Raw genomic sequence first — 27,676 nt, 5'->3', positions numbered from 1 at the left:
CCACACACATTACCATTAGGTATGAGAAAAAGCATAGCTGCTTCAACAGACAGAAGTTAAAGTGCAGTTGATTCATTGGCTCCTTTAAGAGAAATGTCATCTGGACCACATGCACTTCAAAGTCAAATGCTGTACTGAGATGTGCTGCTTTGAAGTACAGCTGCTGATCCAGACAAATTTTGGAGCCTACACCAGCATATGAATCTGCTGTACTCTGAAAAAAAATCTATTTCAGATGCCAGTTTTTACTCAGTTTAGAAAATTGCTGTCTGGATCGGCTGAACTTCAAAGCCGAACATCGCAGTGCTGCATTTCCCTTTGAAGTACAGCTAATCCAGATAGTGGATTTTCTCTCCCTCCTTTTTTTTTTTAAGTAGTTAAAATTGGCATCTGACCTTACTAGTATTTCTCCTTACCATCTGCACATTCTTTTCCCTTCTCCCTTATTTCCTCTTTTGACCTCTGGAAAATACAGCAAGATTCACAATCTTGTTAGCCCCTGCACCAAAGCTACTATAAAGGGGGTGGTTGTGGGGACAACCTATATCAAGTTACATAATGGACAGTGGCCAATTACCACACATGGCTTGTCATAAAGTTTGTTAAATAATACTTAATTTTACCATCCAAGAAAAATAAAGCTCAAGCCCTTGTAAATGTTCACATTCAAAGCGTTCGTAACGACTTTCTCATGGTCCCGCTAACTCGTATTAACGGCCATTAGCACCAGTTTAAAAATAGCTGAGCTTGATAGCATTTCAACTTTCAGAAGTTTTCAGCTATTTTGTCACAGAAAGGTCTCCTTCACAGGCACATCAGGAAAGCCTTAAGGAGATGGTTTTACTAGAGAAAGAACGGGATTACTACAGGCAGAATTTGCACAGCTTCTGGCAAGGGGAACCAAGGGTAAATGCAGTGCCCTCACCAGGACACACTTCCTTACGATACAGACATCAGAGATGCTGCCATTTGCTACTACATTAAAAGACAAATCATAAAGAAATGTTGCACCCTGTTCAAAAGACCAAAACAAAGCAAAAAACCCCACCCAAATACATGCTAGTGCAAGAGGACAATTTAATGACAGCATCTCTCATTTGCTGAGAAATAACTCTGGAAAGAAAAAGGACTGGACAAGGACCAGCATTTTATTTACACAGATCATGAGACATGTCACTCAGGTGATCTGTTCTTGTCAGGCAGTCTTTAATTAGAAAATTCCTAGAGAGAACTCATGCTCCCACTACGTGCTTATTAAAAACTAAAGATAAAAGGAGTTGGTAGAAAAGCCCAAGGAATGGACAGAGAACTCCAGTTACACTAAAAAGCAAGAACACTGAAAAGCAAGAGTCAGCTGCTGCTAGCATAGGGAGAGACATTCAGGATGGCATGCTGGATTTTGAATGAAAAACTCTCAGTGCTGTTATTAGTGAGTATTTTTAGCATTAAAAAAATCTAATTGGATAGAGATAAATATTTTAAGCTTGTTTAAAAGATACTTTACGGTTTGCTTACAGTAATACTCCCAAGCTTAATGTAAAACTTGCTATAAAATATTCAGCAGCCTTTTTATAACTAGTCTTAAAAACAATTTGAAGTCTTAGTGTTTTATTTTTAATTATTTTTAAGTCAATGTACTTTAGTCCTCAGATAAAGAGAGCAGGGGTTTGCAATTGTAATTGAAATTATATTTGGATTTATTTTCAGACAGTTTGGTGAACTGTGTATGTGGAGAAGAGAAAGGAATTTCCTTAGCTCTTAATTCCCTCAATTTCTGTGATTTTTTTATTTTTAGCATTTATTTCCTTTTTAGAGACCAGGTTAAGGCCTGTGCTTAAAAGCAAGTTTACCATGACATAGTAAACATAATTTATATCCTTTACTGGGGATCGGGGGGTAGGACTGTAACCCTGAATTTGTTAAAACATAGCCTCATTCCAGCAGGCATTTTTGATTTCTATCATCTGGGATCAAGACCTGCATTGCACACTGATTTTGAAACATCTCTTAGATTCTCCTAAAGCTATACCCATAAGCAGTTTTATATGCACTAAAAAATACTGTAGATGTCACTAATCTGTAGCTTCCTCTGCTTTGTAGCTGGTGTGGCTGGGACTGAACTTCTATTTGTTTATTGATACCTTCCACTGGTATGAAGATGACAATGCTTACATTTATACACGGATTATGCTGGGAGTAAGTATGAGTTTGGTTGTTAAAGGGCTTCACAAGAAGAATGTCTGTTTTTATTTGCATCCTTCATAAGGCTTTTGATGCTTCAACAGTAATTTTCCCATATAAGAGTATTATATTAATATAGTATTTTCTTTCTTTTGCTCTTCCTATAGCAAGCTTGTAATTTAATTTCTTTATGCTGTTATATGTACAGTCAACCCTGGCTTGGGCAAGAGCTTCTGCAACGTGCCTTAATTTTAACTGCATGCTAATCCTGTTACCAGTCTGTAGAAACCTTATTTCATTCTTAAGAGGAGCAAGCATTGTAAGTACCATTTCTCAAATAGCCATATTATCCTCTCTTTTTTATTTCTGTAGTTCAGCAGTATTATCCATATCAAACATTTTCCAAGGAATTTTAATTTTTGATGGAGAAGCCTGTACACTATTGCCTAGTTATTACGATTTAAATTGTCAGTATTCATGACTGAAGAGAAACAAATGACTTGTTTAACACAGTGCTCTAAATGCAACACTGATTTTGGCAGCTGCTGCATAGCATGGTGTCATGAAGAGAAAAGTGAGATGCTACAAAAAGGGACATAATAATGCCACTTGGCCAAATGGAGAAAATTCATATCCATCATGTGTATTCTCTGCAGCTCAAAAGAGAAAATTGGAGAAATAAAATGTTCAGATAGATAAAAACATTCTAAGGATAAGGATAATAAGGATAATAATGGACATGTTTAAACACTCCTTTCTGAGTGGCCCCCATTCAGGTCTTCATTTGTGGTAAATGCATTTTTGTAACAGAGGCGTTCACATTAACCTTGCAATCACACATAGGAAGTGCTTAAGGCTTTAGCTCTATTAGCTATAACTTCAACTTAAATTGAATTATTACAGTCAGAGCAATCCCAATGCCACATGTTTGGTTAAAAAAATCCCTGATCACTTCATGACTCCAGGAGCAACAGGAATTTAGAAATTGTAAGATACAGTTATTTTATAGTAAGCTGGTTCTTATTTCAGTTCTGCCATTTTTTGTTTCTGTGATTGTTAGGCTTAGATGTTAAGCAATCTTTAGGTTGGGAATCAACACTTACATAATTGTTTGAGTTCGGGAGTTGAACAATTACAAAAACAAAGAGAAAAGGTGTCCTGGCCTTCTAAATCACTTTGTGAATTAGCACAGAATACATGCATGCCCACTTAGATGCTGAGTAAGAACTCAGAGAACTGGAACTCTTCTCACAGACAATACTTTGCTCTTCTGAACAATATTCTGCTCTTAAGGAGCGTGGTACAGAGCAACTCGACTGCTCCATAATGGCCAGCCCTGGGCTGGATCCAGTGCCTCTCCAAGGAGGTGCTGTGTGTTGGTATCGCACCCTGTGGTGCTCCAGATTTTTGGAAGACTTATTAGCTGGCAAACGACGTGGACACATGCCAGGATCTTTGGCACGGTGCCATGCCAGGTCATGTGAGCAATCCAGACACCCACACCACCACCAGAGGCTGAATTCTGCCTGTGAGTGCTGTCTGGGTTCCAGCAGAGCCTGTTAGTTTTGGCTCGGTGCAGCCAGCCCCCGGCCCCGGGCTGGCTCTGCACGGGGCACCCAGCTGGCCGTGGCACTGCCCAGCCCTTCCAAAAACAGGAGCATGGCGCAGTGACACATCAGTATGCAGCCACCTCAGGTCTAGACAGCCTCACCCTCCCGGGGTGTGCATTTCCTGAAAGCACAGAAAATGTTTTCATTGCAAGCTGGCTTTGCCAGCACTTCAGCTCTGTTGTGCTAACCCCACAAAGCAGTGGTGGCCCAGCCTGGTGTCCTTATACCAGCAAATGAGTTAATGTCAGCTCGGATAAACCACTCACAAATCACAGCTAAGTAAGCAGAGCTTTAGCAAACCCTTTTTTGAGCCCCTATATAGGATGAATAACTTCAGAAACCCTAGAGCACCACTCAGGAAAGTTACTTGAGTCCTAAAACAAACCCAAAACTTCCACTGAATTCCTTCAGCATTCCATTTTCAAATGTACTGAACTCTTCTGCTCTCCAAAATGTGAGTTGTAAACACTGATAGCAATGATATAAAACAAGTTCTGCTTTTTCACCAAGTACTGTGGAGGAGCACTGAGGAGACAGCTTGACAAAAACATCACATTTCACAAGATGGTTGCCTATGGGATAGCGTTAAATGCAAGTAAGCTTTTTTGGTTTTATTTTTTCTTCCTTGCCTTTGAACTGTTTTGAATTTCACAGTGATTCTGCCTAATGCTGTAATCCCCATCAGCTCTGAGATGTGATATTTTAGTGCAATCATTTGTTGACTGCAGCTTTAAATGTGTGTAGGAGTCCCATCTGATTAACCATTTGTAATCTTTTTTGCTTGAGAAGAGTTTGACTGTTAAGGAAATAAACTTTCAATCTGAATAGTAAACACCAGTTGCCACTTAGTTAATCTCACCAACTTGTGTGCTCCTAAATTTAGAGTAAATAACTGTCATTGAATGCTTGAGGGTAGATGTTTGGGGAGATGACATAGCATTACTGATTCTGTATGAAAATTATGCTTATGAGTCACACCACACATCTGCCCACCAGTACATCTTCACTAATTTTTCAACCAGGTAACAAATTTAATCTGAATTTGAGAGAGGCAAGTGTCTCAAAACCAATGGATTTCTAGGTATTTATTTTTAGTAGGTGACTGATCCAGGAAACGAATGGCCCCCCTGAGGGACAAACAGCCACTTGAGATCAAAATTTATCTATTCTGTTGGTCCTAGTGATTTACTGAGGTGTTTGTTCACCTGGCTGGAAAAAAGACATGGCACCTTCCTGTTCTCTAAGTAGTAAAAGGACTTGGAGAAGACTGAAGTTTATAGGAATTCAGAGGACATGAGGGGAACAGGAGGTAGCGTGAGGAAAAAGGATGTACAGAGAGGAATGAACAAAAGCCAGTTGTGAAGAAGGACATGAGCACACAGAGATGGAGAGGTATCTGAGATAGATAGATAGATAGATAGATAGATAGATAGATAGATAGATAGATAGATAGATAGATAGATAGATAGATGATAGATAGATAGATAGATAGATAGATAGATAGATAGATAGATAGATAGATAGATAGATAGATAGATAGATAGTTCATTCTCTTAGAAAATAGGAAGGAGACAGAAGAATTAATCAGGGCTATTTGCAAGCATGAGACATTGCAGGGTGACTGTTCTACCCCCAGGCTGTCAGGGTGGATTCTGGTCCCAATATCTTTTCCAGCCTGTGTGAGGGAGCTGCTTTTGCGTGTACAGGCTGTTAATGTCCTCACGCAGTGAGACAAGAGCATGAAGTCACGATTGCCAACAGGAACCAATAGCTAAGGTTTGTCTTCTGTATGTCATGCTAAAGAATTCCAAGGGGAAGGCTACAGGATGGAAACATTCATCTTACAGTGTATTATGATGAATTACTTATCTGTCATGTCCACTCATTCATCAGAGATCAGTTTCACCACAGAACACATTCTTACAGAGTGCAACATTGCTTCTTTAATTAATAAATCAACCTAGGAATATAAATTAACCAACTTTACTTGGTGTATAATAGGTCATGTTCCAAAAAGAATGCAAAACTGCACAGTCAAACCTTTTATGTTTTGGGATTTACATTAATATTAAAATGTTTGCTAGTGTATTAATGTGGACCGTTTGGGAAGTGCAAGTCTATCAGAAAAATGATTAATTTAATGGTTTCACTAATTTCAAGGAAAAAGACAGAAGCCACTGTGAAAGGACAGAAGGCATGATCACATAATTCTCATTTAAATCACTCTCTAGGGAGAAACCAAGGGCTCATTTTTGGGTTGTTATTTAGATCGTTTGATTTTTTTTCTAAAATATAAAGTAGAAAAATAGTTGATGAGATATTTGAGAAAGAAAACAAAACACAGGGAAGTCTAATAAACAAAGTATGACAACCTATGGATTCCTGCTTCCTTAACAGTCAAGTGAGAAACATTTATCATATTTTGAAAAACACTACATCACTGTATAGGCTTGTGTAAAGAATGGCCAGAAACTCCATTGCCTGAAATTCAATTTTAAGTTCATAGAAAAATAAAATCTACAGAACACATTGTGACAAAAAAGCAACATTTCAGCATGGCACCCACAAGTACACTAAATCCTTTTTAATAAAATCTAAGAGTGTTAAATAGATGCCATTTTCCTCTCAATTGACACATTATTTATCCTAGTACTACCTATATTGCATTTTATTACACAAAAACATAATCAACTCCTATTAGTCTATTGCAATTTAGTAATTCTTAGTTAAATGGATGTTCAGCCATGTATGATCAATAGACTAAATGTGGCAGCAAGAAGTTAAACCAATTTGAAGATCAGATCAGTAAGCTTAGCCTCACAATACAAAATTGTAAACTCCTTTATTATTAAAGTAACAAGTATTCATCTTGGCTTGCCAGGCGGTATTATTCCAGCATATTTATTTAATAGTGTGCTAAAAATAGTCAGTGCAACATTAGTATTGTCTGGCTTCTAAGAGGCATCTAGCTCAGCTGAGGTATGCCTGGCCTTGGAAAAAGTACATCTGTACCTTTAATTTTTCATCAGCTCTAATACAAATTCAAGAGCAGGCTTTAATTGGTCAGGTCATAAAGGGATATAATTAGAGACTAGTGGAAGAGGGAAGTTGGAGGAAAGAGAGAGAGTAAACAATGCTATCTATAATCAAGGGCATCATTGAAAATTCAGTAAAGGGAATTCTGCTTAGTTTGGCTTCCTGCGTTCTGCATGCCTGTCTGTGATAAGAGCTGTCTGGGAGTTATGCAGCCAGTAATAAATCTTCCTTATAGACCAGTAACTCTGCTAGAATAAAACCAGAGTTTCATGCACTCTCAGTTTGATCAGTGCAAATAATTCTTGGCTTTGTAATGGAAAAGAGACTTTTCAGTTGAGACACAGTTTCAGTGGACTGAAACTTAAAGACACTACATGAGATGGTAAAAATGTTTCCTACAACACCTACCTCTGATTGTACTTTTTTACCGTTTCAAAAAAGCACATTCACACATTTTTTGAAATGGGGAGTGTTGGGGGATTTTTGTTTTTTTACTTTGATATCTCGGGCTTATCTTAAAGAAGAAACAACATGCATTGTTTTCTGTTTGCAGTAAGGTCATATAGATATTTTCTTCCATCAGTCTTTGAACTATGATATTAATAAAGTGTAAGCAATTAAGGGAAAATAGGGGAAGGACAGCAAGTTTTTTTGGAGTTAGGCTGTTTGAAATGGTGGTTCCAGCTCCTTAAAAATTCCATCAGTGTGTTCTTCTTTAAAAACATGCAAAGTGCAGAAAGGAGTATGGTGATGCCAGGTGAGTTTGGCTTCTGACAAGCACTGAAAAATCTATAGCTAAAGCTATAGCTTTTCATTTTCAACCATTTTTTGGTAAACTATGTGAATGTCTTTGTTGACCTGAGTCACATTTTTGTGTACACAATTAAGTTTCCAGGGAAGAAGATGCCTATCTTTAAAAGAGGTTTAGCTGATACCTCAGTGTTGTACTTCCAAAAATTACAAAAAATAAAACTTCCATTAAACACCTCTTTTTTTCCAGTCAGATTGTTTAAATCCAGACTTAGTGCAAGTACTAGAAAGGAAACAACATTAAATTGAAGATTATAGGGTTCCAGCTAAGATAAAATATGGTCCAAGTCATGTTCTTTGATGTTTATAACCATTCTTAAAAACAAAATACAATGCAAGCACATGTGTGGTCACTATTTTAATTTTTATGCAACATGCACCTTTTTAGTCTACAAAAACATAATGTAGTTGAATTAGGGGTTCTGAGTAACTAGGAATGGCACAAGACAGTGGGTGGCAAAAAGAACCCCAGCCTTGGTCAGGAGCAGAATTCTCCATGCCTGGGTAATCTGCCTGCAAAGTTGTTCTCTTTGCTGTGGGCAGAAAGGCCAGGATTTCACCCTTTGACTTTATCATTATAGGCTGGTTAATCAAAATGTTTAACTGCTAGCAGCAAGCTCCAATTTGATTATTATCCTGTACAGGCATGCAGAAAAAGAGAGAGTGAAATCTTGTCCTCAGATAAACACATGAAATTTCTGTTTGGCTCAATGAGAGCTGTGCATGCTTCACTGAAGGCACAATTGGCTGAATAAGAGTAGCTAAATTGACCATACTTTCAAGATAATTTAATTACATCTCTTTGTATTTAAGGATATGTACAGTAAACACCATGATCTAATAGAAATCCTTTTCCTCCCTCTCTCCTTCCAATAAAGCCTTTTATTTTATCTCAGAGGTGGACTAGATAGAACATCTCAGGGTCAGATACAAATTAATGTATGTTAAGTGCTTCAGAGGTTCCAGATGTCATTAAAAACAACAAAAATCCTTCAGTCTTCATGAAATGTTATAAAAAAGAACTTTGTTTAAAAGATTGGGTGATTTATTCCATATGTTATATTTGGACATGCAGAATGAGGAAAAAATGGAACCAAAAATTCTGAGACGTAGTCCCTTAAACTTTGTCCTCGTGGTTAACCTAGATAAGTGGTGCAGAGGAAAGAATTACAAACTGTGGTAAACTCAGATTTCAGAAATCTGCATATTAACTTTGAAATTGCTTAGTAAATTCTACACACTGCAGATGCAAAGACCTTCAGACAATGCAGTTTAGGGATGTAAGATATTGTAGTTAATGGCAATGTGTTCAGTGCCAGACTTTTTATTCTGCTACAACTAATATATATTAAATGAACCACACTGAAAGTGGAATTAGACTTTGCATTACACTTACCATACAGCTATAATTCATTTTTACATTGCATCATTTTTTGCTAGCAGCCCAAAAAATCCCTCAGAAGTATTAATCTAATAAGACTCCAGGCAATATATAATATCATGAGAGACTCAGGTAAACCAACATATTCAGTACATCATTAGTTTGAATGTAATATTTTTCAGTGTATCATTATGCTCTGTATATTAACATCTACTATAGAATAGCTTGCAGAAAATTAAAACAACAACAACTGTTCACTCTGGAAGTCTTCCACACTTATAATATCCTCTACCTGTCAGATGAAAGCTGGAGAGAATGTCACCCAGAAGAGGTGTGGTAGGTCCCAAAGAAGAAGGTATGATGATGTTTCTATTGACAGAAACACAGGGAAACAGAAAATGCGCAGATGGAAAAGACAGTGTCCTCTGATAGCCTGCAAAAAAATCCTACTAGGCTAGGTTGATGGAAGTGGATCTCTTCTTCCAGGAGAAAGTTGCAACAGGAGTATTCCTCATCAACTATAGTCTCAAGACCTTCTTAAGAAACTATATCCATTCAACGCTTTTTTTTTTTTCTTGTCCAAATAGAAAACTGAAAATACTCTGTTAGGAAATGTAGACCTCTGCCTGTCTGGAGAAAACTAGCACCTCATTTCACTCTCAACATTCAGCATTTACCAGATAGCATTAGATATCCTGTCACTGCTGACATGACTAGAACTTGTGCAAATCATGTACAATCCCTCACTTTGGGGAAAGTACAAGATTTTGTAGCTTTCTGAAGAATAGAAGTGTCATCATTTCATGTGAATATGTTATAATCTGCAGTATCACTTTAAAAAAATCTGTTGTTTTGAAGGTGAAAGGGAGAAAGTGTCTTTCATTATGGACAGAGATTCAAACCTCGCCAATTAGTCAATGTCACAATTCTAAATGAGCAAAGATAATCCAAAATCTGCAGCAGACTGCAGGCTGCAGGCAAGCTCTGGCAAAACAGCACTATGGATCCTAACTGTGTGAAACTCTCTTGGTCCCTAGGCTGTGGGGACTATTGCATCATACCAGAGTTAAAAAGAGCATCCTGTAGTTATAGAGGGCAAGAGGCCCAAGTTATATTAATCACTAGTAGATGCCAAAATAAAACTGCTCAGTAGAAGTCCACTTAGAGACTCATTGTCAGGGTTTTCCATCCTTTGAAAGTTTTCTTTACTCTTTCCTTTAGCCCATACCAGACAATGTGCAGCGTGTGACTCCATAACTTACCAAAGACAGCAATGTCACCCCACACTCCTGTCCTATGAGTGAGCTCTTTCAGATGTCAAAAAAATCAGGTCCTCATCAAGCAGTGACTTGGTTCTCTTCCAGCTGGATCAAATTACATCCTTACCAGGCCAACACATCTGTTCTGAAAGAAGCCTCTTGTAGGAACAGTTCCCCCCTTCTCACTCGGCACTTAAATGTGCTGTTACGCTTAAATACATAAACAGTGTCTATATACTGCTTACCCACCAGTTGTACACTGGGGAACAGATTGCCACAGCCCCCACACAGCTGCCACCTAAAGCATGCAGCTCAGAGCTTCTTGGGCTCTTGGGTTCTGACAGTCTAAATCCACACATCTCATTCGCTGCCTGTGGTCCAGCATCACCTTCCTTCCAGTGTCCCAGCACTGCTGGGTGCTGGGAACTCACTGTCATGCACAGGCTCCAGGAAGCATCTCCCACCTGATGCTGGCAAGATTCTTCCACATGCAGCACCTAATCCATAACAACACCTGCAGGACATGCCAGGCCTCTGAGTCCAGCACCCTCTTCTCCCCACAGTCACGCCATACACACCGTTCCATAAAATGACCACCCTTCGGCTGAAAGCTGCTTAGATTGCTTGAGCCCATTATCCCATTTATCGAAGGGTTATTTAAGAGCCTTATTTCTTTGATGTCTTGAATCTGGCTTCTAATTTCCAGGCTCATTTTATCTCTCTGCAGTTCATAGCCATTTGGATTCAGTCTCCATCCTGGTGAAGCTATTCCAGCTTGTATAAATAATTTATTATTCATTGGGTCAAAGATTCAGGAGAAATGGGAGGTTGATTTTGCAATTTGGGCGCTCAGGATATTCACTTGGGATGCCTATGTCAATAAATATTGGATTATTTTTATTAAGGGTTTCGTCAGGACACAGCTCAAAAGACAATAACCAGTCAACCCAGTGACTAGGACATGTGATTTGGTTTAAAGCCTTACTTTAAATTTAATGTAACAAGGATTATAAAATATGTCTTTCATATTTGCCCAGTGAATATCTAAGCATGAGGCAATGAGGTGAAGCAGGTGTCAAGGAGTGGCGGGGGGAGTCCCTAAGTTAACATTATACTTTGAATGAAGTGCATCCTGACAGTCAACCAACCACAGCACATCTACTGCTAGAGAAAGAGAAGAGAAGAGAAGAGAAGAGAAGAGAAGAGAAGAGAAGAGAAGAGAAGAGAAGAGAAGAGAAGAGAAGAGAAGAGAAGAGAAGAGAAGAGAGAAGAGAAGAGAAGAGAAGAGAAGAGAAGAGAAGAGAAGAGAAGAGAAGAGAAGAGAAGAGAAGAGAAGAGAAGAGAAGAGAAGAGAAGAGAAGAGAAGAGAAGAGAAGAGAAGAGAAGAGAAGAGAAGAGAAGAGAAGAGAAGAGAAGAGAAGAGAAGAGAGAAATAAAATAAAATAAATAAAATAAAATAAAATAAAATAAAATAAAATAAAATAAAATAAAATAAAATAAAATAAAATAAAATAAAATAAAATAAAATAAAATTTTTGAGACTGTTGTTCAGGGAAGAATATCATATTTGGTCTACAAGTACTGCCTTTTAGAAAGATTTTTTAAATGGTCAGGGACAGAAACAGATAACCACTGAAGGAGAGATGATAACAGGAAGCTAATTATAAAAACTAGAAATAGCTGTACTGTAAACATATAATTATCTTTCATTGTCATTTTTCCATCCTTTGGCATTTAATATCTTGCATTAATTACAACTTTCATGTAATGGATTTGAGAATCTCTCATATTGAAAAATGAAACTCTGCACCTAGTTTGATTACAACTTTATCTATGTTAGCTAATAATAACACAAAGTCCTTCCTTTTCCACTTTTGAAATTATACTCTTTCCATCCAAGAAAATAATTACAGGGGAGTTCTTACTTCAATCTAAGGTATTTTTCTAAACTGACCATTTCATATACCTCTTGGGAGCAGGTCAGAAGTAGAGGCAATATATGATACTCAGGACAAATCAGATCTAACACAGCGATTTGCTCTTCTCCCTTTAAATCATAGTTCCTGTGGTTTCCCCAGGCTCCACCTGCATAAAGTAATGCTATAGCTACTTGCTAATAGGGGACAGATTTTGAAAACATCTCAAGTGCAACTTGCAAACTGGTCCATGCCTACGCCAGTCAACTCAGCGTCCTGTGCAGCAAGGGTAAACCATGGCACATCCTAGTATATTAATTAAAAATAGGAATTTTAATCAGTTTACCAAGTTTCAAACAATTTAAAGTCAGAAGTGTACACTTTTATATCAGCTCTCAAGCGGCCCTCCTTTGATGACACTGGAGAGTGTAGGGCACTTGACTGGAAACCTGGGAGGTGACCCTGGAGCTGTTCCTATCCTCTCCACTGTGAAGCAGTCTCTTCATATTAGACATGCAGTTGATAAAATTCTCTTTTTATTGTCAGCTTAATCCATGCAAAACTCTCAATTTATGCCTGAGCTTTTCAAATAGTTCACCATGTGCATAATGAAGCTCCTTCTGGCACTGTGGGCACACACAAGTGTGCCTGTAATTTCACACCACTCTCTCTCTCCTGCAGCCATCCATATTGTTGCCCACTCCATCAACATCGAGCGGTATCATTCCAGCCAGTCAAAGGAAGCTGGAGAGCTACGGAATAAACTTTCTGGTCTTGGCAAGGGCCCAAATGAAAGCTACTTGAACCCAATCAGGACCTATGAAACAGTAAGATGTCACTTTTCAGGTTTCCTCATCCAAAAGGTTTTCCTCTGTGAATTCTATTGTCAGTAAAACTGTATTTCAAAGCCTTTTAACCAGAGCAAGAAGGTGCTGCCAAAGGTTAACTTCAATTTCAGCTGAAAACACTTACTCAGAGCTGCAATTTTCAGGTTACTAAGCTCAAAGAAATGTCTATAGTATTTTAATTAGTTTGTCAGGAGACAGCTGGTGGGGGGAGGATAAGGAGTGTTGTGAAGAGTAGGCAATTAAATAAACCTGCAAAGAATTTTTAAAAACCTCAAAACTAAACTATCAATACATGGAACAAGCAAAACTTCTTCTCAGAAAGAAAAATAGCCAAACAGCAATAGCACTTAATTTCTTTCACATTTTCTGTTTGTCTCTCCCCACGGTGGTGCAGCACCTTCCCAATCTGGGGGCTGATTCTGGCTCCTTACGTGTTGAGTGTGGCTGCCCAGGGAAAAGCACCTCCAAAACCACCCAAGGGGTTGCTGCACACAGGAAGCAGTGCAGGGGCAAGCTAGAGCTGCTGTGTGCTCTTCAGAGCCTAGCAGAGGAATCTTAACCCACAAATTGTTCTGCTTGTTTGGGGGAAAAAAGTGACTGTGGCTCCTGTCCACTTTCTGGGATAACCCACAACAGTGTTATAAGCTGAGCATGCCGAGAATGCATGTAAACCATGTAAAAGTTAATCAGCTTTTTTTCCATAATATTCCATGGTATTTCATAATAGCACATATCACATTTATGCTCTATGTTTCCTTGTGCAGCCTGTTTCGCAGTTATATATTCCAGGGTTGAAATGGCCCTGGTGAGACAACCATGCATTTCTGCTCTTTAGAAAATGCCCACACAGCATGAAATAAGGGCTGCCTGAACACCATGGGTTGGTGCCCTTTTGAAGGCTGATGCTCCACTCCTCCTCCACTGGAACAAGAAACCAAGTGAGAAGATGGTTGGACAACCATTGATAGGATTCAACAGTGCTTTTAAGCTGTGAGGCTTGTCCTGCTTTTCCTTAGTTCCTTTCCAGTTTAGATAGCATGGGGTTTTCATCCTTAAAAATAAACAAGTAAACTATTTCAAATTTGGAGAAAGTCAAAAAAATTGATGTAGTCAGTGGTATGAATGCAAAATTCTTCATGTTAGTGTTGACAAATCAGTCAGGTTTATCAGAACAGGACAGCAAGCCAAGGGCTCAGCTTCCCAGTCTTTCAGTACACCCAGTGACCACTTTCATTGCATGCCCCTGAGGTGCTCCCCAGGAGCAGAACAAAGCTCCCAGCTCTGAACAGGAGCTTATCAACTTTCAGTAAGCATTTTTTCTCTCTCCACCAAGCATTCCCATAGTGATATAATTGTGAGGTAGGCCTCTAATTAGCGTTAAGATCCTAAATACCCTTGAGGAGGAAGGCTAGAATATTTTGAGATTCTTTCTCAGATTTCTCACAGTAATACACTCCACAATTACCTTTCAATTTACAGCCTAGATTTTACTCTAACCTCTAATATTTATATTTATTTTATCACTCACTTGGGTCTCAGTAGCTAAACTCATAATTAATAAATTATGAAGAGAAGCAAACAAAAGATTGTTTTTAACTTCATGGAAGAAAGTTCTGAGATCAACAATTCAGGCTTTCTTTTCAGTTTCATCCTACTGCCATTGAAACAATGTACTAAGTGTCTTTGACATTTTGCCTTTTTTCATCTCAACCTCCAAACTAGCCACTGTAGTGGAAATGTTCAAAATATTATGTAGATCAATCCTGTGTGCTGTCAAGTGTGAGCATTTGAAAGAATGATTTTACTGTAAAAAGTGACTGTAAAAATGGCATTGTGGAATTTTATCACCTTAGGATTTCCATATCAAATGAGTGCACTTTACAAATACAATAGAGGGTTGTTTTTTTTCTCCTAGTGTATTAAGCTGTAAAACCAAATCAGAATCCAGAAGACATGCTGAGCCCCTTCATTCCTGTGCATCAGCACTGGGAAAACAGATATACATGCTTTGTAGGCCAAATGGGGATTTCATTTACACTCTGACGGCATATTTAGCTTGATTCTCATCTTGTGTGTGAGACTTTTATTGTTGTTCTTCACGATTTGCACTTTATAACTGCAATCAACCTCTGAAAGTTGTGTTCAAAACATATCTTCACTCTCAGTTCAGTTTATTTTGGTGGACTTAGACATACCAGACTTGTGCAGACATCTGTGAGTCATGAACAAGAAGGAACATCTTCCAATCCAGCATACTGATGTTTTGTCATTGACAAGTATAAGAACATTAATATAAATAGGTATTCTAAAAAATAAACCCAAGTATTATGCAGTGTATCTCCAGATAAATGTAAGGAACAGGTAAACAAGATATGTTTTTTAGGTGAATGGAGTATGCCATCTTTGTGTACCATTTCATGGCTACTATGGCCCCACAAACTTTGAAGTAAAGTAAGCACAAAAGAGTTCCACACCTTTATGGTTGCAGGTGTCTTAGCACCTCACTTTATCACCCTCACATAAATAAGCTGGTTTCTACTGCTGTTCTCTTTATTAGACTTCTAAGTTTAATCTTCTCATTTCTCTAATAATTTTTCTTTATTTGTGACACACTTGCATTGAGTGTGTAAGTAACCAAAACTGATAAAAGTATGAATGAGACTGTCTCATTTCCTCCTTTCAGTTCCTGAAACAAGTGGCAGCGAATATTTAAATATCTGTTTAGAATAAACCTGAGTAGAAATGGAGCAGGGGGATGTATTTTGATACTGTTCTGTGGTAAAATGAAGGACTGCCTTGCATCCATGTCTTGTTCTGGTTTTGTTCCTGTGCGGAAGACTTTGGCTTCAGGTGTAATAGTAGCAATAATTAAACCAAGAGAAATAGTAATAAAAATAACAGTTATAACAACAATAACTACTACTTCTAATACTGTGTTCTTATTCTAGAACACAACAGGACAAGTACTAACCACAATAGCTGGAATAACTGGAGTTGTGATAACTGTGGCTTTAATTCTGATCGTGACTTCATCCACTGAGCTCATCAGAAGGTCATGCTATGAGGTTTTCTGGTACACCCATCACCTCTTTGTGCTCTTCTTCACTGGTTTAATAATCCATGGAATGGGGTAAGTGTTTGTGTAAAGTACGTGGGATATATGTACAGAGTTGGAGATGAAACACCATCCAAATCTACAGTCCCATGGGATCTGGGATCTTTGGTGAGTTTACAAAATTAAAACATTCCAAAATTAAAATACACCACCTTTCTGAGGAATGGAAAGGTTTATTCAGTTTATTCAGCCACTCTTCTACCATGATTCTGTACCTAATCAATGAATGAATTTTCATTCTTGGGAACTGGGGACGTTGCAGACCAGGAATCAAACCTTGGTGGGTTCAAATTAGCAAGGGATAGACTTTATGCTCATAGCTCTTGTAAGGCATTTTGCAAGAGACCTTGTCAAAGCTTGAGAAATGTTTAGCATGTCATCTACCCTATGGTAGGTGTCTCTGTGGCCATTCTCCTCTGCTTCCATAAATGTGAAGTAATTTTGACCTTTCTCTGCCAGAAAGGATCAGAACCCCAAATTTCCTCACCATACAGACATACTGGGTAGGTAGTGCTAGGTACTATACTACAAACCAGGCTTAAATGAATACAGTAACAAAAAACTCAGGCTTAGGACTAGGCCAGTCAGATGACTTTTATGGACAGAGATGACTGCCTGGCTGCTGTTTGTCTCCCTGTTCCTCAGCACAAAAGAAAGATCTATCCTTTTAGCAGAGGACCCTGGTTCTTACAGTGAGGGACAGCAGATGCATGGGACCTTCCCTGAGAAGCTCAGGGACTGATAAATCCTCTGTCAATGCGAAGTGAGAGCAGGAAGGAGCTTAGAGCTGAAAAATATTTCCATCTTCTGTTTCCAGTTCCACTGGCATCATCTGCTTCTCCCTTGTGTGCTACACTCCACTTCCTTTTCTCATTTCTGTGTGATAGCATTCATGTTAATCTACATTCACCTTTTAATTCAGGGAGAGCAGTTTTGAGCAAATCTCACGGTCCTCCTCACCCTCTGGACTTGGCTCATACCATGGTACAATCCCTGGGCTGCATAACCCATGGTTTGGGGTGGAAATACACTGACAGGAACACCTTGCTGTGCTCCAAGAGCTAACAAGTGATCCACTCACAGGACCAAGCCAGACCTAGTCCTAAGCCCTAGGTAGCCCTCAGTCATGTCCAGTGAGGGGCCCTCAACAAAGGTTGCTTTGCTCTGTGGGTCTTTTCCTGCTGGCTAGCTTGTGTGCATAAGGCAGCAGGCTGTAGTTAAGCTTTTCAGATCCAAGGACAGTCATTTGGTGTTCACAGAATCACAGAATGGTTTGTGTTGGAAAAAACATTAATGACCATCTAGTTCCACAGGAAGAGACACTCCCCACTAGGCCAGGGTGCTAAAATCCCTATCAGCCTGTTCTTGTGATCATAAAACAATTTTTATATGTATTTCATAAAATATTCAGATGCTATTGCCCACCACTAAAGTATGCACAGACTACGATTCTTGGACAGAGGGGAACTTCCTAGCCCACAGCAGAGTGTGCATGTGCCTGTTCTCTGGAGGCACACAGATGGCATCATCATCAGGCAGGGAACCGGCCACTGCAGTGGCTTGTGGTGTGTTACTTTTCCACTCTTGTGTGTTACAAACCACTCCTATGGTTTGAGAGTTTCCACATCCAGTTTGGCTTTGAGTGTTCCTCAAGTTGGCCCAATTAATTAGTCCCATTTTACAGAAGCAGAGCTGCAAGCCAATGCTATGAACTTTATCCTGGCCTGATTAAAATGCCCCCCTCCCATCCCTCTCTGGCAAAACTTTTAGAATCTAACTTGAAACAACTATAATGAACCTTTTAAAACCTTCAGCTTTGTAAGCTCTCTCTGTCTAGCCAGCTGACCAGCACTACTCTGCCAGAGACTGCCCCACAACAGGGGCAGTGGCTGAAGAGCCCTATCAATACCATTCAGTGAGCACTCTGCTCGCCCCTGGTTGGGAGTGCTCTGCCACAGAGCTCCCTCCTGCCCCAGAACATCCCGACCACTACCCTGCTAATGAAAAAGAGTCAAACCCCAAGGTTTCGTCCACCCTCCACTTCTTCCTCCTTCCCAGGTGGCTGAACAAACCTCCCTCAAAACTAACCCCTTTTCTTTCTGTCTGAACAGGCGGCAGAGCCAACTAAGTATAGAAGGGAAAATTCAGAGAAACAATACGAAACAAACAGGGTTTCCTCATAAAAATCTTCTTTCTCTGACCATAATCAACACCAGGTGAAACCCATTTAAACTGAGAAGTCAGGCTTGATATATTTTTAAAAACTCACATCATTAACATTCTCAGAAGTAAGCTAGAATTTAGTATGTTTAGAGAGTATACACCTAATTACACTCCTCCAATTTTATTTGTAGCTTTTAAAAATACATTTAGAAAACAGGAAAGAGAAAGTCCGTTACTACTAAATTTTATCACTTTACTAGACACTACTAGATGCTCAAATACAGAGGAGGTCAAAGAGCTTACTCCGAAGAACTTGGAAATTAAATTTTGCCACATTCAGTAAAATGTACATATTCTATGCAAGGGCTCTCTCCACTTCAGCTGCACTGATGGATACCAATACTATAGCACACTTTTCGCCTTTTGTCAAAAATTCACTGCAAAACTAAGGGAAAGGCAATTTGAACAGGAGAGCAGAACAGGTTTGAAATGGCCAGTTCTCAAACTTTCATTTATCACAGAACTGGCATTCAATTAATACTGCAAAACCTAGAGAGACACGGAAACCTTGGAACGAAGCATATCATTGACAAACATTTTTGTTTTAAGTCAGCTTGTCCGAGGGCAGACATCCAAGAGCCTGCTGCTTCACAATGTCACTTACTGTAAAGATCACTACTGGGAATGGGAGAACACCACTCAGTGCCCTTTGCCACAGTTTTCTGGCAACAAACCCGTGGTAAGAGCGATATTTGTCTTCTGTTTTTAACTTACTGTCCTTTCCTGGGAGGCCAGATGTTTTAGGGAGCAGGGGGCTGGAGCATATGCCCAGTGACTGGTTCTTAGTGTCATGTTTAGAGAGTAGTTTCACATTCCTGTTCCATGACCTCTCCCTGTGCATTACAATAGTGATCCCAACCTCCCCTGCAATCAGTACAGACACGTGCAGGTGAAGAGTATTGTAGACAGTGTTGGTGTCATTAACAGCAATTTTTGTTTCTGGAAGATCCTTTAGTTAGAGAACACTAACTAACACTCTCTTTGAAGGGTATGAATATCAAAATTGTACTCTCTCTGATCTGTTGTATACATTTATTTTGAATAATTCAGTGTCACCAATATCCTTGCACAAAGCCTCCAAGAGAAAACCCTATGAGGGTAGAGATACAGAAAATACGACAGAACTGTAAAGCTAGGGATGCAAATTAACATTATTATTTTAGCTAATAGTACTTTAGTATGGATAGTTTAAATACCAAGGGGGAATAAGATGGAGAGAAAATCATGTCCTTGCTTTGGGGCACACGCTTCATACTGTCCAGTCTTGATGTCTTAAGTTAGGTAAAAAGGAGAGAATTTGAAACAGTGAATTATGAAAGGGAAAGGCAAAAGGCAGGAAAAATGTCCCATGGAAGGGTGATTTTGCTAGAACAAGATTGCAAATCCACAGGGGGTAATTAAGTAGCAGACTTGTACAGTGTGTCAGATGTCTTGCATACAAACAAAATCATTTAACATTTTCAGCTCAAGATTTAGGTTGCTCATATGCAAGTTTCTGTTGTTTCTTCCAAAAAGAAAAAACATACCAAAGGAAATCCTAAAGTAAAGGAGAAAAATTAGCATTCAGTGTCTGCTAGCTCTTTTAATGGCTGACATAGATTTTTCTTAAACTAAACTATTGTTAGCCGCTATCCAAGCTGCATATTAATGAGAAAATGAATGCCTCTCTAAAAATTTCAGCTACAATGTCACCATAAAAATCAATACATGGCTATGCACCATGAATACAGACACAAGCTTGCTTCCAACAGCATGTCTTGACATTCATTATCATAAAACTAACTGGAAAGAACTTCCACTTCTCTGTGTTAAACCTATTTTGTCACACTTTCCTGCCTACCCAGGGCCGTAGTTGCAAAGTCACATTACTTTAAATGAATTGTGATAATACCATATGGCATATAGATCATCTGTACGAACAGTGCCTTGCTGGATGTGTAATGTGCTATGGTGTGATACCCGCTAGACACCGTAGACAAATAGATTCACTCAAAGGCTAAAAAGCCATGGTGAGGTTTGTGCAGCACTGGCAGGGCTGGTGCAGGTGGGACAGCCTTGGAGCAGGGAGGGGACAGCCCTGTGCATGGCTGGGACACTGTGAAGTGACCAGAGGGCACACCACGCTGGCCATGGCTCCTGGAGGAGGCTACCACGACAGAGCCCCTCTCTTAGTCCACCACTCCTAGTCCCCTGGTCCATATTTCAGCAGGTAGGAAGCTGCCCAGTCTGGCACCTGCTGAGGATGATGGAGCACTTCTCTTGCACCCGAGGCGTCCGGACTTTTGTCCTCACAGCCTCTCCTGGGCCATCACCGCCCCATCTCAGTTCATTCTCATTACAGGAGGAAACACTGCTTGGGCAAGAATACTGATGCCCTGATTAGCCAGCCAGGAGCCATGTAGCTTAGGAGCCCATCTCTCCTGGTGGATGCCCTGTTGTCCCAGCCCAGCCAAGAGATATTTTGGATTGAATGCTCCGTTGCACTGGAGTGATGGCACATTTAAAATCCCAGCTGAGCTCTCGCACAGGGTAGCCTGCAACCTTATCATTCCTGTCACATGCTTTTATTTACAGGTAGCCCAAATGGAAGGGAGGAAAAAACAGCTCTCATCATTATTGTGCCTTGATATATGCAAATGTATTCAAGACATGAGATTACCCACTGTGCAGAGACACCTGTAGTATTTAGGGACAACGGATGTGTTGAGTTTCTGCTTTAGCTGAGAATCTTCTGGCTTGTGCTGGTTTCTTCCCATTATAAAATTATGCTTTTTTTTTTTTTAATTTAATTTTCAAGACTTAACCTTGGGAAATTGCCACTCCATCCTCTTAGCACTTTCTAAGGAAGCCACATAATTTTATGGCTTAATTCTCATAAAAGATACTTTATAATCCCTGTTAGCCAGCTTGTGGAGCAAAGTCAATGTTTCAGCAAGTAAAGTTACTCTCTGGCGATTTTAAGAGCCACATGATTGTGGAGAATTAAGTTTGCTAGAATGAGTGGTGTAATTTACAAAAGTGGAAACAAAACAGTACCTCTTCCTGGGGGAAAAAAAAAGATTCTTCTTAAATCATGAAGATTCACTTATATCTATTTATCTTAGCTATGAGTGCAACTCAATGAAATGATCAGCTCATATATTTGAATAGCCAGTATCTCTGTTACAGTGATCAGTACATACGATTAGCAAGTACAAACACAGCAATCATCTGCTATACTTGAAGTATGACCAACTATCCCAGATCAAAAAAAACCCCATTTATTGATAAAGAGTTGACTAATGGATTAAATGGAAATGTATCCCATTTCTCTAACTGCATATTTGGGACTTAAGGATTTTTCATGCACCATCAGAAAACTCACATCTGACAATAACAGCTACTCCTATCTGACTGCTTTGAAATACTTTACATTTTGGGGGGAAAAAAAAGCAAGGCTAGGGGAAATATTGTATAACTGTATTCATCTATACAGCTTCAGGTCCAATGACATCTATATGTAACAACACCAAAATAGATTAATCTTTTACCTTTTAATAGGAAAAGATTTTAAAGGACTTCTCTTGGCCAGAGTACAGATAGATATTAGCACTGCTTTTGGAGTGTGTTTGTGAGGGAGTCCCATATGCCTATTCCACAAGAAAGCCAGAACAGCTACAGCAGCAACACAAATACTCTTTTGAGAAAGACAACCCAAAAATCACAGAAAATCAAGTAATTTAATTTTAGGCTATCTGCTGATTTAAACCAGAAAAGCTAAGTATTTTTGTAGACATTCAAATAAACATTGCTTTTTAATATGGAATTTTCTACAGGCTTGGAAGTGGGTTTTAAGTCCTATGGTATTGTACATCTGTGAAAGAATTGTTAGGTTTTGGAGATTTCGACAGGAAGTCATCATTACTAAGGTATGTAACACAGCTCGCATATCTGCAAAAAAAAAAAAAAAAAATCCCAACATTATGTCAATGACTTTTTAATCATTTTTAGGTAACTTCTCTATATTAGGAACCTAATTTTTCACTCCTAGCTTCAGCAACTTTTCAATCATTACCATGTTTTCAGCCAAGCATTGATTTTACATTTTGCATTTATTCCAATAGCAAATCCATAAGAATATTCCATATGGGACCAAACTTGATTAATGAAGTACCAGACTTTACACCACCATAACACAAATATCTGTTTGTGGTCTCTCTTTTTAATGAACTAAAACCATGTTCCACTGCAGTTAATACCAGAGACTACCTTGACATCAGTAGCAGCACAGAGTTTCTACTTTAGAATCTGGAGGCTTCCTAGGAGATGAAGGGTTTTATGATCAGTTAGCATATATAGCTGAAGCTTCACTAATACCACTGTAACAATTTCTCCCAGCTGTGTGCCAAGGGACTATTTAAATCACCTTGGAATAGATTGAGGATGCTGCTATTAAAGCAGCTGAGTCCACGTGTATCAAGCCAGTGATCAGGAACTGGTGTATCTTGTGTGAGGGGTACAGGATGTTGGATAAGCCTTGCTGCTAATTTCATGGAGTGGCTCTGATCTGAGAATCTCAGTATATTATGTGTGACATAAAAAACTGCTGCTTAACTGATGTTACCTCTTTACAAAAGTTATTAGAATTGAGCTCACTGTGCTTTTTTCTTTGTAATCCCACAGAGTTAGCAGTGTTACATGAGAGCAAAACTAGGAATTAAGGAATTATTCCAATCAAGTAAGAAATACTTTTGCCCAGGTTATACCAAGAAAATCGACAAACCGTTGAATTGTTACAGCCTTTCCTCTGTGTCTTGCACACAGAAGTCAAGCTGTCCCACAACACATACTGCACATGCTCTCAAGCCATTGGGCAACAACACTGCAACACGCAGGTTTGGATATCTGTGACCTAATGAAAACAAACATTTACCCGTCTGAATGAAACTAAAATTAGTCCCTTTATCATTCTTTAGGTGGTGACACATTCCTCTGGAGTCCTTGAGCTCCACATGAAGAAGCATGGCTTTAAAATGGGAGCTGGCCAATATGTGTTTCTCCAGTGCCCATCTGTCTCACAGCTGGAGTGGCACCCTTTCACCCTCACCTCAGCTCCCGAGGAGGACTACTTCAGCGTCCACATACGGGTCGTCGGGGACTGGACTGCAGCCCTTTTCAAGGCCTTTGGAGCAGAGGAAAAAGCTTTCAAGGAACTGTGGATGTTACCAAGGTTTGAATAAGACACTACATATTTTAAAATGTTATTTCTACATTTTAAAATAAATGTTAACATTTAAACTTTAACTAATTTTATGTGTCTTTTTTATGATACATTATTATATTGTAGTTCTGGATTCATAAATACATTATGTTAGAAAAACACCACAAACAAATAGCCATGAACTGAAGCTACCAAGAGGATGTAATGACTAATCTGAGATTTAAAGTCCATATCAATATCCTTATCTCTTGCTACCATTTGGATCTCTAACACCTGTATCTACACCTAAAGATATCTATTTTGGAAAATGGTTGTTTAATAAATGACACTGAAAGATATCTGCTAGATTTGTGCCACTATGCTAATGTTCTGATGGTACCCATCACTTACCATCCAAGATTCCAGGTTTTCCCTTTCAGTTACTGAGATATTTTGTGGTCCCTGAAACATCTGCATAAACCTTACTTCTTTCCAACAGCCTCCTTCAACCTCATCTCTGTTTCCCAAACCCTGCTCCACTTTTTAACAGTTATTAGTGCTCAAATTATGTATTTTGGGCACCTTAATACAAGCAAAAAGTTGATTCTCTGTTGTTTCAAGTTAGCGGGGATCCTCTGGAGTCCAAGGAGCCATCCTGACTTACTCCAGCCAAGGACCTGGCTCTATACAGAATGGATTCAAACCACGTAGCTCTACCCCTGCACTGCTTGCAGGAATAGGGGAGATTTTCAGCAAGAGCCCAGCACAGGATCATTTAAATTCTGGTGGAGTGTGTAGGGCCTGGGACTGGAGGGATTGATTTCCCCCTGGAAAGCTTGTAGACACCACTGAGCTGCCGAGGTTTATTAGAGGGTGGGTGCAGACAGGAGAGTCTGGTCTGGTCCTTGCATTGTATCAGTTAATAAGAATTAGAAATTAAATCTGTGCCTTTGTTAAAGGCAACTGGAATGAGAAGTATGCCATTTCAGCAGAACTGGAGGAAAAATTTTTCAAAGTGATTGGCAGCAAGTGTGAAAAATGAGGAAGAAAAAAAAGTTATCAAATGTTGCTTGCCACAATGTAGGGTTGAAATTAACAGTACTGTCATATATAAACACTCCTCTTTTTAATCTTGTTAGGGTGCCTAATGACATCCTCCAGTTTTTTTCTCGCAATATACTAAAAAGAATGTTTCAATAGTTAAACTAGCAATAAAGCAAAAAACAGGTCTTTTTCACAGTTTCAACATCTAAAGTTATACACCAAATTGGTGATTATATTAAAAAATAACATCTAGCAGAAACTGCAGAAGACAGAAGACATAGCAACTGAATAATAAGGTAGGGTTAATAAAATATGTGGATTTTAATTACTTAAAGAAGATTAAAGTAAAATGTTCATACATATATAGGTAGCATAGACAGTTGTGATTTCTGACAAATTTGGGAGCTAAAACCAGAGAATAGATTACTCATGTGAAAATAACCAAGTTTCATCTTATGTCTCTTTAGGATTTTGGCTGACTTAATTGCTAGTTGCCCCAAAATCTAACTGCTCTTACAGTCAGGAGTACTACACAATCATCATGGTGATCAGCAAATGTCTAAATTCTAAAAATAATCATAGAATCTGTTAATGATACTTTTTCAAAACTATATATTTCTCCTGCCTTCCTCATATATCTAATTTCTTTTCTAATGAAATGAAGAATATGGACAATCCAAACCACTGTGAGCAAGTCCATAGCCCCACTTTCTACTTCTCTTCAGCAAATGCAAATGTAATAATTTTTGTCTCTTTGTTTACTATCTTCCTACCTTCATCCACTCTATCTAGATCAAATTAATAAGTTGCATAGCTCAGTTTCTCCTTCTCCTCTTCCTCCTCCCTGCTTCTCTGAGGTTTTGTATCTGGCTAAGCTCTATAGCTATGGCTGAGTGAGGCATTCAAACCAATGATGGGATCTCTGTCACCTGAGGATTTAGGAGCAGACTGACAAGACAAATCTCTTCACAGGGTGATTCAGAAATAATTGAACCTGTCTTACAGCACAGCAACAGACTAGAGAATCCTTGAAATTTCTTCCAGATCAATTTTTTTCTCAATCTACTGACAACAATGAGAATTGCTTCCAGCCTCACATTGAACTACAGAGGAAGCTTATCTGAAAACTGTTCTTAGGCACTATACGTATGTACCATAAATTAACCATATTTTACAGGAAGTTTTGAGTACTCAAAAGTACTGGTCTGGGCAATAATCTAAATAACTGTACATATTAAAAAATTTTCTTTATGTATAGGGTCAGATTTCTAGAAGTTATGCCAGAGTAGCTGTTTTGTTTGCTACTGCACTTGCAAGGCATTTCAAATATTAAAATAAAAGGGAAAATGTTTGCTAGGACTTTTAAAAAAGTAACAATGAGATCTGAGATATGCTGTGTCCCTATATTTGTGTGTAGCATTGCTTGGGGATCCCTCTTTCTTTTCCTGTTAGAACACGTCACTTCAATTATGTGTGCCTATTCGTTTGTACTATTTAAGGATAAATTTTAAGGATGATTCGTGCAATAAAGAGCACAAAACAACAGAAAATCTAAAAGGAAGAAAAAGCTTTTTCCCAAGGACTGGGTGTTGGTGAAACCATTTATGTTTTATAAAGACAGGGCTGGAAAGAGCACTGCAAAGTGCTGTGTGTATTTACATTTCATGTTGCTAAAGGAATGAACCTGATTATTCAATAACCTTTTTCATCTCTAATTTTGACCAAAATTAATTTCTTGGCATCAGCAACATAGATTACAGGAGGTAGTAATATCAACAAGCATTTCTCCTTACACATTTTTCCTTTACATCAGATACTAAGTACAGTATTATGACAAAAATGTATTCCTGAAATACTGCTTTTTCAGAAAGAGATGAGAAAATAGTAGTTCCCTTGCATATGATGACCTTTTTCTTGCCTTGTCTTTTATTGCTTTAACTCAAATACAGAACTTCTGAAAATGATTAATATAATCTGTTCCTCTTTACTTTGATATGTACAATATAAAAAATAAAGCTCTAAAACAGGATGCTTTTTAGTAATTCATAATTAAATATGCAAATTCCACAGCTAAATTTGGACATGCAATTATATGACTAATCACATTTCAGAAAGCCAGAAAATTGCAATTGCATGCTTAAATAGATGGCCAGGCCCCAAATCCACATGGGTGCTCTTATTCCCTCATTTCAGAAAAGACAGTTGCTCTGCTATTAAATGGCACCCACTGAAAATTAAATGCATTTGTGCCGGCAATTTATGTGCCATCTTAGACACGTCTCTTCTCTTTTATTTTAACAGAAATTCAGTTTTGACAATGTGTAGCCCAACAAATGTTAGCCTTCCTGTCACTTTATGCATTGTTGACTCTTTACTAAATGTCTTGTTGCTGTAGGCTGGCAGTGGACGGACCGTATGGATCTGCAGCCACAGACATCTTCCACTACCGAGTCAGTGTCTGCATTGCAGCAGGAATCGGAGTCACACCATTCGCCTCTGTTCTAAAATCCATTTGGTACAAATGCTGCAACCCTAACACAGTACTGGCACTGCAGAAGGTAGGGGGGAAAGTTTATTGCTTTGTTAAAAGGTTCCACAAGTGAGGCTACTTAGCCAGGGGAGAGAGGCAATTCAAAGCTCTAGGCTCACTTGAGTGCTTTAACTTGCTCTGGGAAGCAGTCACTCCCTTTCAGTTGCCTTAGGAACTGTTGTGGGGTGAAGTCTCCTGAATTTACTGTCATTCCCCGAGAAAGAAGGTGGCCCTAGCTGCAGTATTTTTAGTTGAAAAGTTGAAGGATCAGATTTTCAATAGCAACTGGAGATAGCTGTGGAATGTTTTTCATAGCTAGACAGATAATTAGAGAGCTCCAAGAGAAACTTACCCTCTTTCTGACCAAACATAAATCCTGCAACGTCATCTCAATCAGAAGTGAAGGGCAGCACTTGCTCTTTGTCCACCTGCAAGTTTCCTGAGGGTCCTTTGGCAGCATGTTCTGGTCCAGAAGGCTGCATTCGGCAATCATTTGCTGCTCTTCTCACATTGCAAAGTCAGGATATTAACCAGCACAAAAGGC

At 38.9% G+C, this 27,676-nt stretch overlaps 1 protein-coding gene across 1 annotated transcript in view; it reads left to right on the top strand.

The window, feature by feature from the left end:
• Positions 1–1,384: 1,384 nt before the first annotated feature.
• Positions 1,385–27,676, top strand: part of NOX3 (NADPH oxidase 3) — a 39,669-nt gene continuing 13,377 nt past the window's right edge. The window contains exons 1-10 of the mRNA XM_063390167.1: positions 1,385–1,429; positions 2,101–2,196; positions 2,390–2,500; positions 4,302–4,386; positions 12,875–13,020; positions 15,990–16,171; positions 18,929–19,058; positions 22,195–22,287; positions 23,335–23,588; positions 26,998–27,160. Of these exons, the coding sequence (XP_063246237.1) occupies positions 1,385–1,429; positions 2,101–2,196; positions 2,390–2,500; positions 4,302–4,386; positions 12,875–13,020; positions 15,990–16,171; positions 18,929–19,058; positions 22,195–22,287; positions 23,335–23,588; positions 26,998–27,160 (1,305 nt within the window). The remainder of the gene's footprint in view (positions 1,430–2,100; positions 2,197–2,389; positions 2,501–4,301; positions 4,387–12,874; positions 13,021–15,989; positions 16,172–18,928; positions 19,059–22,194; positions 22,288–23,334; positions 23,589–26,997; positions 27,161–27,676) is intronic.

This window comes from Prinia subflava, chromosome 2 (assembly GCF_021018805.1).
Source record: "Prinia subflava isolate CZ2003 ecotype Zambia chromosome 2, Cam_Psub_1.2, whole genome shotgun sequence".
In the NCBI taxonomy this organism is placed as follows: Eukaryota; Metazoa; Chordata; class Aves; order Passeriformes; family Cisticolidae; genus Prinia; species Prinia subflava.
This window is presented reverse-complemented; position numbering and strand designations above follow the sequence as displayed.